Below are 12,464 nucleotides of genomic sequence, written 5' to 3'. Positions count from 1 at the left end.
CGTCCGTCTGTCCGTCCTGTCCGACGGCTCCCTGCAACCCTCCCGGCCAGCCGTCCTCCAAGCCCTCCAAGACTCCCGTCCGTCCTCCAAGCCCTCCAAGGCTCTGGTCTGATTTCCAAGCCCTCCAAGGCTCCGATCCCATGTCCATCACAGTCACCAGGAAGACCCTGCGGAGCAGCTCGGCGGGGCCGGGGCGCTCCTTCAGCTCCCACTCCTACACGGCCGGCCCCGGCGCGAGGATGAGCGCGGCCGCGGCCTTCGGCGCCTACGGAGGCCGCTACGGAGCGGCTCTGCCGCGGGCCGCGGGAGCGGGGGGCTCCATCGCGGCCGTGAGCGTCAACCGGAGCCTCCTGGCGCCCCTCAACCTGGAGATCGACCCCGACATCCAGCGCGTGCGCAAGGAGGAGAAGGAGCAGATCAAGAGCCTCAACAACAAGTTCGCCTCCTTCATCGACAAGGTGCGGGCGGCCCCACGCGCCCCGGGTGCCCGGCGCCGGGGACACCCCGCTCCTCGCGGGGGGCTTGGGGGCTCCTGCCCACCGGGGCCCTTTTCCTGGCCCGTTCTGCCATGGGAGGCACCTGCGGGTGGGCAGGCGCTTGGGGACACCCTGGTCCCTCCTCGGGGACCTCCTGCCCCTTGGGGACAGCCCCCGTCCCGGACACCCTGGCCCCTTTGCAGAGGTCTTGGACCCACCAGGGAGCCCTTGGCCCCGTTTGGGGTATCCCGACCTCCTCGGGGACCTCCTGACTCCCCTGGGGACCTCCTGGCCCCGTCAGAGGCATCCGGAAACCCTTGGGACCCCCATGGGTCCCCCCGACCCCCTTGGGGACGTCATGGTCCCTGTGGGCATGTCCCCCCCATCCAAGACATCCTAGTGCGCTAGGGTCCCTGCTGAGCCCTCGGACACATCCTGGTCCATACGGAACATCTCGCCCCGCTCGGGGACATCGGGCCCTGCCTGGGGACCACCCTGGCCCCTCGGGGCACTTTCGCGTGGGGGTGTCCTGCCCCCGCCTTGGTGACATCCCGGTGGCCTTGGGGACAGTCCCCCCCGGTGCCAACCCTGGAAAATGCTGATCCCGCATCCCTGCACCCTGCTGCAACGCGGGTCCCCGCCGCGTTCCCGGTGCCACTCCTGGAAAAGCATCGGAGGGATGGACGGGAGGGGGGCGCGGGGGGGTCGCGAGCCGCCTCTCGCCGCCAGGTGCGCTTCCTGGAGCAGCAGAACAAGATGCTGGAGACCAAGTGGCAGCTGCTGCAGCAGCAGCAGGCGCCGGCGGCGGCGGCGCGGGGCGGCGCGGCCGCGCTCCTCGACGCCTTCGCCGCGGCGCTGCGGCGGCAGCTCGACGCGCTGGCGCAGGACAAGCTGCGCCTGGACGCCGAGCTGGGCAGCATGCAGGGGCTGGTGGAGGAGTTCAGGAGCAAGTGAGCGGCACCCCGGCGCCCCCGGCGCCCCCTCCCCGGCACCCTGTGCGCGGGGACCCTGCTGGGGACCCCGGTGTCCCAAGGTGTCCCCCAGCATCCCCAGTGCCCCCTCCCCGGCACCCTGTGTGCAGGGACCCTGCTGGGGACCCCAGCGTCCCCCACCATCCCCAGCGCCCCCTCCCCGGCACCCTGTGCGCGGGGACCCTGCTGGGGACCCCAGCGTCCCCCACCATCCCCAGCGCCCCCTCCCCGGCACCGGCTGCGCACGGGGACCCCAGTGTCCCCCGCCATCCCCAGGTGTCCCCCAGCATCCCCAGATCCCCCTTCCCCAGCACCCGCTGTCTGCGGGGACCCTGTGTGGGGACCCCAGCATCCCCAGGCATCCCCAGCACCCCCCTCCCCAGCACCCGCTGCATGTGGGGACCCTGTGTGGGGACCCCGATGTCCCCAAGTGTCCCCAGGTGTCCCCAGGTGCCCCCCTCTCCGGCACCTTTTGCGCCCAGGGACCCTTTGTGGGGACCTCGGGGTCCCCGGGTGTCCCCCGGCATCCCCAGCGCCCCCTTCCCCAGCACCCGCTGTGCACAGGGACCCCGCTGGGGACCCCGACATCCCCAGGTGTCCCCTGCCCTCTCCAGCACCCCCTTCCCCGGCACCCGCTGCGCACGGGGACCCCGGTGTCCCCTGCCATCCCCAGGCATCCCCCAGCGTCCCCAGATCCCCCTTCCCCGGCACCCGCTGCGCACGGGGACCCCGGTGTCCCCTGCCATCCCCAGGCATCCCCCAGCGTCCCCAGATCCCCCTTCCCCGGCACTCGCTGCGCATGGGGACCCTGCTGGGGACCCCGGTGTCCCCAGGTGTCCCCAGCACCCCCCTCCCCAGCACCCGCTGTGTGTGGGGACCCCGGTGCCCCGCGGTGTCCCGCGGCGTCCCCAGCGCCGCCTCTCGCCGCAGGTACGAGGAGGAGATCAACCAGCGCACCGAGAAGGAGAACGAGTTCGTGCTGCTCAAGAAGGTGGGCGCGATGGGCGGCGGGCGCCGGCGAGGGCTGGGGGGCTGCGGGGGGCTCACGGGCGCCGTGCACCCCCCCAGGACGTGGACGAAGCCTACATGAGCAAGGTGGAGCTGGAGTCCCGCCTGGAGAGTCTCACGGACGAGATCAACTTCCTGCGGCAGCTTTACCAGGAGGTGCCGGGCGGGATTAGGGGGCCACGGGTGCGGCGAGCGGCGCCGTGCTCAGCTGCCGCCGCCGCAGGAGCTGCGCGAGCTGCAGGCCAGGATCTCCGACACCTCCGTGGTGCTCTCCATGGACAACAGCCGCAGCCTGGACCTGGACGGCATCATCGCCGAGGTGAAGGCGCAGTACGAGGACATCGCCCGGCGGAGCCGCGCCGAGGCCGAGAGCATGTACCAGGTGAAGGTGAGAGCGGGGCACATCCCGGGGGCAGATCCCGGGGAGCAGATCCCGAGGAGCACATCCCGGGAAGCAGATCCCGAGGAGCACATCCCGGGAAGCAGATCCCGGGCAGCAGATCCCAGGGCAGCAGATCCCAGGGAACAGATCCTGGGGAAGCAGCAGGTCGCGGGGCAGCAGGTCCCGGAGCAGCAGATCCTAGGGAAGCAGATCCCAGTGAAGCAGATCCCAGGGAAGCAGCAGATCCCAGTGAACCTGATCCCAGGGCAGCCAATCCCAGGGCAGCTCCTATCTCATTCCCATGGGGCCACCCGTCTCCTCACGGTGGGATGCACTGCCTGCACCAGCACCCTCGAGCCACTCCGTGCCCGGGGCGGCTCCATGGCTCCCAGGCCGGTGCATCCCGGCCGGCACATCCCGGCTCCGCTGCAGCCCGTCCCAGGGCGGCGCCGGGGGCGCGGGCAGGGCCGGGCGCCGCGGGCCCCACGCCTCCCTCGCTGCCGGCAGTACGAGGAGCTGAAGACGACGGCGGGCAAGCAGGGCGACGACCTGCGCAGCACCCGCTCCGAGATCAACGAGCTCAACAGGCTCATCCAGCGCATCCACACCGAGATCGAGGCGCTGAAGAACCAGGTCCGCCGGCTGCCCGGGAGCATCCCTGGGCTCTGCCGGGCATGCCCCCCCCCCCCCCTCCTCTATGGGGGGGTCCCAGCTCTTCTGCGGACACGCACCCCGCTATCCATGCACAAGCTCCAGTTCTGCAGGGTGCTGGGGGAGCCCCTGGTGCTCGGGGGGTCCTTGGTGCTGCAGGGGGGTCCTTGGTGCTGGGGGTTGCTCCCTAGTGCTGGGGGGGTCCCTGGTCCTGGAGGGGGGGGTCTCTGGTGCTGGAGGGGGGTCCTTGATGCTGGAGTGGGTGGTTTGTAATGTTGGGGGGATCCTTGGTGCTGGGGGGAGGTCTCTGGTGCTGGGGGGGAAGCCCTGCACCTTGGGAGCACGCGGGAGGACTTGGCACCCCATGGGGCCGCGAGGACCCCCCAGCCCCACACAGGGCTCGAGGACCCCCCAGCCCCACACAGGGCTCGAGGACCCCCAGCCCCACACAGGGCTCGAGGACCCCCCAGCCCCACGCCGCCGGGCCTGGCTTTGCAGAGGGCCGGCCTGGAGGCGGCCGTGGCCGAGGCGGAGGAGCGCGGCGAGCTGGCGCTCAAGGACGCCAGGGCCAAGCTGGGCGAGCTGGAATCAGCGCTGCAGAAGGCCAAGGCCGACCTGGCCCGGCAGCTCCGCGAGTACCAGGAGCTCATGAACGTCAAGCTGGCCCTGGACATTGAGATCGCGACCTACAGGAAGCTGCTGGAGGGGGAGGAGAGCAGGTGGGACCCACGGGTGCTGCGGGACGCAGGGAGCGCACTGCTTTCCTGCACGGGGTGCCCCGTGAAAACGGGGAGGATTGCTGGGAACTGAGTGTGGGAGACGCGAGGGGGATGTCCCAAATGTCACCAAATGTCCCCATGGTCTCCCCAGGTTGGAGACTGGCATGCAGACCCTCAGCATCCAGACCAGGAGCTACTCGGGTAAAGGCTGCCGGGGGTCCCGGGCTCGGCGGGGGGCGCGAGGCGGGATGCTCAGAGCTGACCCCCCGCAGGCGGCTACGGCAGCGGCTCCGGCGGCTCCTGGTCCAGCAGCAGCTGCGCGGCGCCCGCCGCGGCGCCCGGGAGCGCGCCCAAGGCGAGGGCCATCGTCATCAAGAAGATCGAGACGCGGGACGGCAAGCTCGTGTCCGAGTGCGCCGACGTGCTGGCCAACTGAGCGCCGCAATAAACCGCTCTGCGCACCGTGCTCCGCGTCGTTCCTCCTCTCCTCTCCTCTCCTCTCCTCTCCTCTCCTCTCCTCTCCTCTCCTCTCCTCTCCTCTCCCTTCTCCTCTCCTCTCTCTTTTCCTTTCTCCTCTCCTCTTCCCCACAAAAGTGCCACCTCCATCCCACAATCCTTGAGCTGACCATGTGCTGGTGCAAAGCCGGGATGCAAACCCGGGATGCAAAGCCAGGATGCAAAGCTGGGATGCAAAGCTGGGATGCCAAGCCGGGATGCAAAGCCGGGAGCCTCACGCTGCCTCCGGAGGTGCCTGTTGCGGGCAGGCTGTGGGTGAATCCTGCCAAAATAGGCTTTTTCTGCCCAAATCTGCCTATAAAATGGGCATTTTTCCTTCTTGTGGGCAAAGGGCTGGTGCAGAAACACCCTGGCGGGGTGAAGGAGCTGGCCTGGATGGAGACCATGAGTGGCTGGGAAAAGCTCCCCAGAGGAAACCTGGATGAGGGAGCCCAGCAGGAGCGGGACTTGAGGAGCAGAAGGCCCATGAGATGCCTGGACGGGTCGGCCGGGAGGGGTTTGGAGGTGTCGGTTGCTCCTGTGTCCCCTCGGGAAGGGGATTTGCTTCCCGCTGTTTGTTTGCTGGCGCTGGCATGGAAGAGAGGCTCCTAGTAGCCACAAGCGCTGGTTTTTGCCCCAAATCGGTGGCTCTGACCCTCTCTGCAATGCAGCCCCGTGACTCCCAGCTTGGGCATGGGCTCAGCTGCATCGGGAGCCAGAGGGACAGGGCCTCCTCACACCTCTGGCTCACCCCAGGGATTCTCTAGTGTCTACTTGGAGGGTTGAGCATGGGGCTGAGGAGCCACTTGGGCTTTTGGAGGAGGAAAACCCTGGGTCCCTCCTGGCGCAGTGGCTGCAGGGCGATGGGAGCGCCGCACCTGCGGCGTCTGCAGCGTCTGCGCTGCTGCTCGGGCGGCTCAGCCGGTTGGGCGGGTTGTGGATGGAGGAAACGTCTGGCCTGGGAGGCGGCGCCGCTGCCCAGCCCCTTCCTGGGGCTCGGGAGGGAGCCCCGCGGCCCCAGCAGGCCCCAGTGTCCCCCCCTTCCATGGCTGGCCCTGCTTCTCCCTGCTGGCCAAGGGCTTTTGTCCGCCTCGGTTCTTCCTGCACGACCTTTTCCTCCCCGCGCCAGAGGCCCTTCCCGGCCCCATCTCCTCCCCATTAAAAACAATCTCGCATTCCATGGGGATGCTGCACCCCGCGGAAGGGACCCCCCCCTTGTCCTTTTCCTCCCGGACCCGCAGCATTTGGGGGGCTGTTGGGGGGCGTTCGGGGTGCGATGCCGCGGTGAGGCCCCCATCTCCCTGGCTGGAGCCAGGATCCCCCCGGCTCCGCAGCCGCCCAAGGACTTTGCCCTCGGGTTGATGATTAGCCAGCCCGGGCGGCTGCGGCTCTGCCAGGGCCCCGCGGCGCTGGGCTCAGGGCAGGGGCTGCGAACGCGCCGGTTCGGGGGGCACGCAGGGAGCGCGGCCGGGACCGAGGCGCAGCCCGCCCGGCATTGCCGGGACCGGGCTGACACCTGCCGTCTGCACCGTAAAGTGCCGCCGCAATTAGCGGCTCCTGCTAATTACCGCGCTGGGGGCGCCCTGAGGACGGGTCCCCCCTGCAGCAGCGACCCCCGCACCGGCCACTGCCGGGATGGGACCCCCCCCCCCCCGCGGGTGCCCCTGGTGCCCGGGGGGCTCCGTGGGAAGTGACAGAAGGACGTGGGGGCCTCGCGTGGCCACCAGGGGCTCCCCGCGAGGCGCGGGGTCCTGGGCAGGACCCCTGAGCCCCCCCGGCCCCGCGGGCCTGGACGAGCCCCCGGCCCGGCCTTGGGCCCCCAATCTGGGTGGGATTCTGGGTGCACAGACCCCCCTTCCCCGCGGGTGCCCCCGATGTGGGGGGGTGCCGGGCGCCGCCTCCCGAACCGCTCCGGCTCTCCCGGCGGCAGCGGGACCGCGGCGACGCTGGAGGGCGGCAGAGGAGCGGGAACGGCGCCTGCCCCGGCCGGGCCTGCCCCCCCGGCCCCCCGGCCCCCGCCTTCCTCGGGCCGCGCTGTCCTCATCCTCCCGCTCGCGGCTGCAGGAGGCTCCCGGGCCGGCGATCCCGCTGCCGGAGACACCCCGGGGCGCCGGACTCCCGGGTCCCCCTTGGGGGCGACGTGGGCGGGGGGACGGGGATGCAGCCAAGACTGGGAAGGGAGGGAAGGATCCCGGGCTCCTGGGTGCAGAGGGGGTCGCATGGGGTGAGCCGACCCCGCAGGGGAAACTGAGGCCGCTGGTGTGGGGGGGGAAGCGCTGCGGGGGCACGAGGGTGGGATTTGCCCCCGGAGATGCATGTGGATGGGGGGGCGGGCTCCTGGCCCCCCCCGCTCCAGGTTTTGAGCTGGAAACCACAGCAATGGGCACAACTGGGGAAATGGGGACAGGAACCAGTGGCTGCAATGGGCACAACTGGGGAAACAGGGACAGGAACCGGCGGCTGCGCCCACTCGGAGCGGCTCCGGGTGCAGGCGGGGAGGGGGCTGCGCAACCGCTGCGTCCTCCCCTAGTGCCAACCACAGAGGCCCCCCTTTAGGTATTCCTTCCCGGGGGGACGCCCGGGAAGCCGCCCCTGCGTCCCGCGGGTGCTGGCGCGGGTGGCACCGGGACAGGCCCCGGCAGCGCGGGCGCCCGCGGGCCGGGCACGGGCCGCGCTGGGAAGGAGGCAGCGCTTTGGGCAGGGTGCGGCGCCTCCCCAGATAAGAGGTTTCAGTGTCCCCGCGGTGGGATGGGACGCGATGGGATCTGGCCCATCGGCACTTTGTTCCACAACCCCCCTTTTGGTGCCACCCCGCTTTGGGACCAGCCGTTTGCTCCCACCTTTTCCTTTTCCATCAGGCTGGTGGCAAATAACCCCCCAGGTGCTGGTGGGAGCCCCCGTCCTGCCCAGCTGTGCTAAACCCTTCCTGCCTCGGTTCCCGGACAGAGCAAAGCGCCCCGTTTTGGAGACGCCTCTTGGGGGGTCACTGCAAACGGAGCGTCCCGGCGGGATGAGGGCTTCGGTGCCAGCACCGCCGGCAGCTCCAGCCCGGCCGCCGGCTCCGGGGCGCTGCAGCCTGCAGCCAGCGGCCCCTTGTGCCGGGGGGGCTGCGCCCCGGCCGGGCAGGCTGACGCCTGACTCAGCTCGTGGCAGGGCGGGCGGGGAGGAGGCCGTGAGTCACGGCGCCGACGTGCCGGGGCCCCGCGCGCGGCCCACGGGCACCGCGGGTCCGCGACGCCTGTCGGGAGGGCCGCGGCAGGCTGCGGGATGGGGCCGGGCGTCCTGCTCCCCCGTTCCCAAAGCAGGTTTGGGGGGGGTTGCAGCTGGAGCCGGGACGCCTGGGCCCCTCGTCCAGCGGCGGGGGAAGCTCCTGGATGTTTGGAGACTCCCTTTGCAGCCGCCCAACACAGCAGCTCGGCCGGGACGGGCAGTCGGCAAGAGGCAGGGGGTGGGAGCCCTGTCCCCCGGACCTGCGTGCACGAATGCCCAGGCTTTGTGCATGCGGGTGTCCTGATCTTGCACATGCAGGTGCCCGAGGAACCTGCACGTGTGGGTGCCCCAGACCTTGCAGGTGTGGGTGCCCTGATCTTGCACGTGTGGGTGCCTGAGGATCCTGCACATGCAGGTGCCCCAGACCTTGCACACGTGGGTGCCTGAGGACCTTGCACACGTGGGTACCCCACACCTTGCACGTGTGGGTATCCCAGAACTTGCACATGTGGGTGCCTGAGGACCTTGCACACTCGGGTACCCTAGACCCTGCACACATGGGTGCCCGAGCACCTTGCACATGCAGAGGCCCCAGATATTGCACATGTGGGTGCCTGAGGATTTTGCACACGTGGGTACCCCAGCACCTTGCACATGTGGGTACCCCAGGCCCTGCACACAGGGGTGCCCCAGACCCTGCACACATGGGTGCCTGAGCACCTTGCACATGTGGGTACCCCACACCTTGTACATGTGGGTGCTCCAGACCTTGCACACGTGGATACCCCACACCTTGCACACTTGGGTGCCCCAGACCCTGCACACATGGGTGCCCGAGCCCCTTGCGCCCACGGGTGCTGGGGGCCCTGCAGCGAGGCCTGGGGCCCGCGGGCTCCGCACCCTCCCGCCGCCGTGCCGGGCGCTCCGCGCAAGCCTGGGCTCGCCGGCGCTTTCGCCTGCAATTAGCGGCGCGGCGGGAGCCGCCCCACGCCGCTCGCTCCCTGCTTTCGCACGCACACCCCTCGCCGGGCCCGCAGCCCCTTGGGGACAGGGAGCTGCATTTTGTGCCCCTGCATCATCCGCAGGGAGCCGTGGCCGGTGCAGGGCCGGGTTTCGCTAAAGCGGGGGACACGCTTTCCGCTTCGTGCTGTTTTTCCCCATTTTGCCACCTCTGGATTTTGCTTCATGCAAAAGCTGTCACTGGGAAGTTCTGACCCTTGTGCCCCAGCAACGGGGGCTCAGGCGAGGCAAGGAGGACACGGAAAGCCTGCTCCTGCAGCCAAGAACCCCCCAAACGTCATCCTCTTCAGCTCCTGAGCCAAGAACTGTTTTTTTTTTAAAAAATCCCCTTTGGCTTTGCAATGATCCCCTCTTTATTTTCTGCTCCTGGACACTTGGTTTTCCCCCAGGGGTGCAGTTTCGGACGGGTCCCATTCACACAGGGTGGACCCAGCCCTGAACGGGGCTGTGGGTTACCCCACATTCCCGCAAGGAATCCTGCTCTGGATACTCCCTTTCCTCGTGCAGAAGCAGTGATTCGTCCCGGCTCACCTAATGTGATGCCCAGGGACTCATCAAAAACATATATATATACACACACACTTATATATCACAGCATTTAAATATATAATCATTAATTTGGGGGAACTGGGCCTCGTTCCCATCTCTCCTCCTGCAAGTGGGACCCGGAGAGGCGGCGCTTCCCGGGAAGTGGTGTTTTCCCGGGCTGGGGAATCCGGCCCATCTCCCAGCGCCCTCCTCACACATCCCATGGAAACGGCTTGGCCTCGGGCGCCCCACGGCCAGAGCCTCATTCCCAGGAACGGGCAGGAGCCGGGGGCCACGGACGCGTTCAGGGCGCCGCCACCAGCGGCATCGCCGTCGCCCTTGTTGCTCACGGAGGGCCACCGATTCCCAGGGGAAGGTGTTGCCCGTAAGCCACGGGCTAGCAGAAGCGTTTATTGCATCGAGAGCAGCCCGGGGCTCTTGGCTCCGCGCTGGGATTGCAGCCCTGCCGGGACGAGGCGTGCCGGCCGCCTCCTGCGCCCGCTGCCTTTCATCTCCCTCGGGATCCACCTTGTCGGACCTGTTCTCCGCTCCCCAGCTTGCCTCCCAGCCCTGCAGTGGAGTTCACGCGGGTTTGGGCTTCAGCTGCGCCTTTTGGGAGGAAAAGGGTTAAATCCGGGCTCCCCCGGCTAGCCATGCTGGCCCAGTGAGAACCCTGCTGCTTCCAGCACCCCCAGGCTGGAAGGTCCTACCAGGAGCTGCCGCCACTGCCGGCAAATCTCCATTTGCGGGATTTTGGTGTTGCTTTGGCCGTGCGTTTCTCTGGGTTAACACACCTGGAAGGCTTCCCAGCCCAGCTTTGGTCCTAGTTTATCCAGGTTTACGGTGCTTCCAGGCATGTCCCAGTGCCTGCAAACCCCCGTGCTGGCGTGTCCCACAACAGAGCCCATCGCGCTCTGCGTCTCCTCACGGAGATGCCTACGGAGGGGCTGGGGAGGACTTGGAGAAACAGCTATGCACGAGGGCAGAGCGGCTCCCCCCGAGCCACGTTGGGGCTGCAGAGAAGTCCCTTCGAGTGGGTTCTTCCTATCGCTGCATGGGAAGAGACCTAGGAGAGCCCATCCGGAGCCTCCGCTCTCGGAGCCTCCGGTGGCTCCCGCCTTTGGAAAGGGCCACCTCGCATTGTGCTTGTGCCGGCCATGCTCTCCCACTCCGGCATCCCGGGAAGGGGCAGGATGAGCCCTGGGCACGGCTGGGCACCGGGTCCCCGCCGAGCGCCAGGATCGGGTCCCTTGGTGCGGGCTCCCGTAGGGGGAACAGGCGCGGTGTGCGAGGGATGCGGAGCGGAGCCGCCCCGGGAAGCCCCGGCAGCCGCCGGCTCTCTCCCTGCTGGCGCTGCCCGACTGGAGGAACCTCAAACAGGTTCCTTGGGATCCTCAGCAGAGCTGCTCGCGCAACGCCGGGAAGAGGCGGCCTGGGCTCTCCTCGGGATGGGACGACATTCCGCCGTGGGAACAGCAGCTGGCCTGGCTGAGGCTCCCAAAGGGGGCTGCTTTTTGCTGGGGAGCAATGGGGACCAGCCGGCTCTTCCCGTGCCCTGTGCCTGGGAAGGACCTGCAGGAGGAGCCGGCCTCCCCTTGCGGATTCCCGGGATTCCTCGGCAAGAGGGACCAACCCTGCAAGCGGGACCCGCGTCTGCGCGGGAGCAAAACGCTCAGCAGCGGATTAACTCGGAGCCTCTCCCTCCAGCCTCTCCAATAACAGGGACAATAAGAGAGTCCCTAATAAAGCGGGATAATTAGGGAGCGCGGCGCCGGGCCTGTTTATTGCCACGGCTGCAGCTTGTGGTTCGGGGGGAAGTCATCGCATTTCTGCTGCTGATTTTAATGGCAGGGTAAACGGCGAGCCTGGCTTTGGAGGCACCTCCAGACACCTCTATTAATTAAAATATAAATTAAAAGTGGTTAAGCAATTAAGCCATTATTTATTTATTTACTTATTTATTTATTTATTTTTAAGCAATGAGTTTGCCAAGGGGTAAGTGCAGGAGCCAGGGTGGCAGGAGGAAGGAAAACGGGGAAAAAGATGTGGGAAACCTGAAACCGCAGCGCTGGGGATGAAAACTCTCCATTTCTTCACCGTTCGACACTGATATTTCAACTGCGTCTCGTGCAGAAACCTACGTGAGAGACTTTCCCATGTAGATATCAGCTCCCTTCCTGCTCCCGGGACCACAGCACTCCACAAATTGGAGGGAGCTCCTCATGGAAGCAGATCCTTCTTCATGGATAAGGGCTGAGGCACTGCGAGGAAGGAGGAATCCATCTCCACAAGCGTCTCCTTCCGAGCCTTCCCTTGCCCTCCCCAATATCCCCATTTTAGTGTTTTCCCCGAGTAAAGACGACATAATTCGATAGCTTGCCCCATGACCGATGCTCTTTGGGCTCCCTCCCTTGGTTGTGCAACACCTTGGGCCAAACCAAACCCAACGTTCTCCGAGCAGAAGGTTCAACCTGGGTGCATCCGAGGGTGTGACTGGGAAGCCACCTTCTTTTTTTTATTATTTTTCTTTTTTTTTTTTGGAATTCAGTGAAACGAGCCCCTGCCACAAAGCCCCAGGTGAGTGATGTGCCTCAAAGAAGGGTCCTCCTCGGGGGTGGAATGTGTCAGGGAGTTGCAGTGCTTTGTCACGGCCCGAAGAGCCATGAAAAGCTTGTGATGAGTTGACAGTTTCTAGTAAGGGAAACCTGATTCGGAGATGAGTTTCCAATGCCAACAATAACGCTGTTTATTTAGCTCTCCGGGGAGTGTTTGGAGGCAGGTCATCGCGGTGGCGGAGGGAAGAGGGGAGGGCATGGCGCCAAGCACACCTAAAACAATGAATAGAATAAAAAATGACATTTTTTCTCCACTCCCCTGTCACCCAGCCCTTTTCCTGAGCACATAAAAAGCAGAATTCGGGCACTGCTCTTACAGGACTTGGCCTCTTGCGCCTCTGGACTCGACGCGGCCGAGCTCTCGGTGGCTTCCCCGTTGGAGACCCATC

The 12,464-nt window shown here is 66.9% G+C and overlaps 1 protein-coding gene across 1 annotated transcript; it reads left to right on the top strand.

The window, feature by feature from the left end:
* KRT8 (keratin 8) lies at positions 1-4,643 on the top strand. The gene is made up of 9 exons (XM_026048595.1): positions 1-458; positions 1,206-1,426; positions 2,378-2,438; positions 2,516-2,611; positions 2,679-2,843; positions 3,345-3,470; positions 3,987-4,207; positions 4,359-4,408; positions 4,480-4,643. Exons 1-9 carry the CDS (start codon positions 141-143, stop codon positions 4,641-4,643), a joined length of 1,422 nt encoding a protein of 473 aa, XP_025904380.1. The 5' UTR covers positions 1-140.
* The last annotated feature ends 7,821 nt before the right edge of the window (positions 4,644-12,464 follow it).

The sequence above is a fragment of the Nothoprocta perdicaria genome, unplaced genomic scaffold (genome assembly GCF_003342845.1).
Source record: "Nothoprocta perdicaria isolate Ctin4 unplaced genomic scaffold, notPer1 scaffold_557, whole genome shotgun sequence".
NCBI classification, from domain to species: domain Eukaryota; kingdom Metazoa; phylum Chordata; class Aves; order Tinamiformes; family Tinamidae; genus Nothoprocta; species Nothoprocta perdicaria.
The sequence above is the reverse complement of the archived record's forward strand: the minus strand, read 5'-3'. Positions and strand labels throughout refer to the sequence as shown.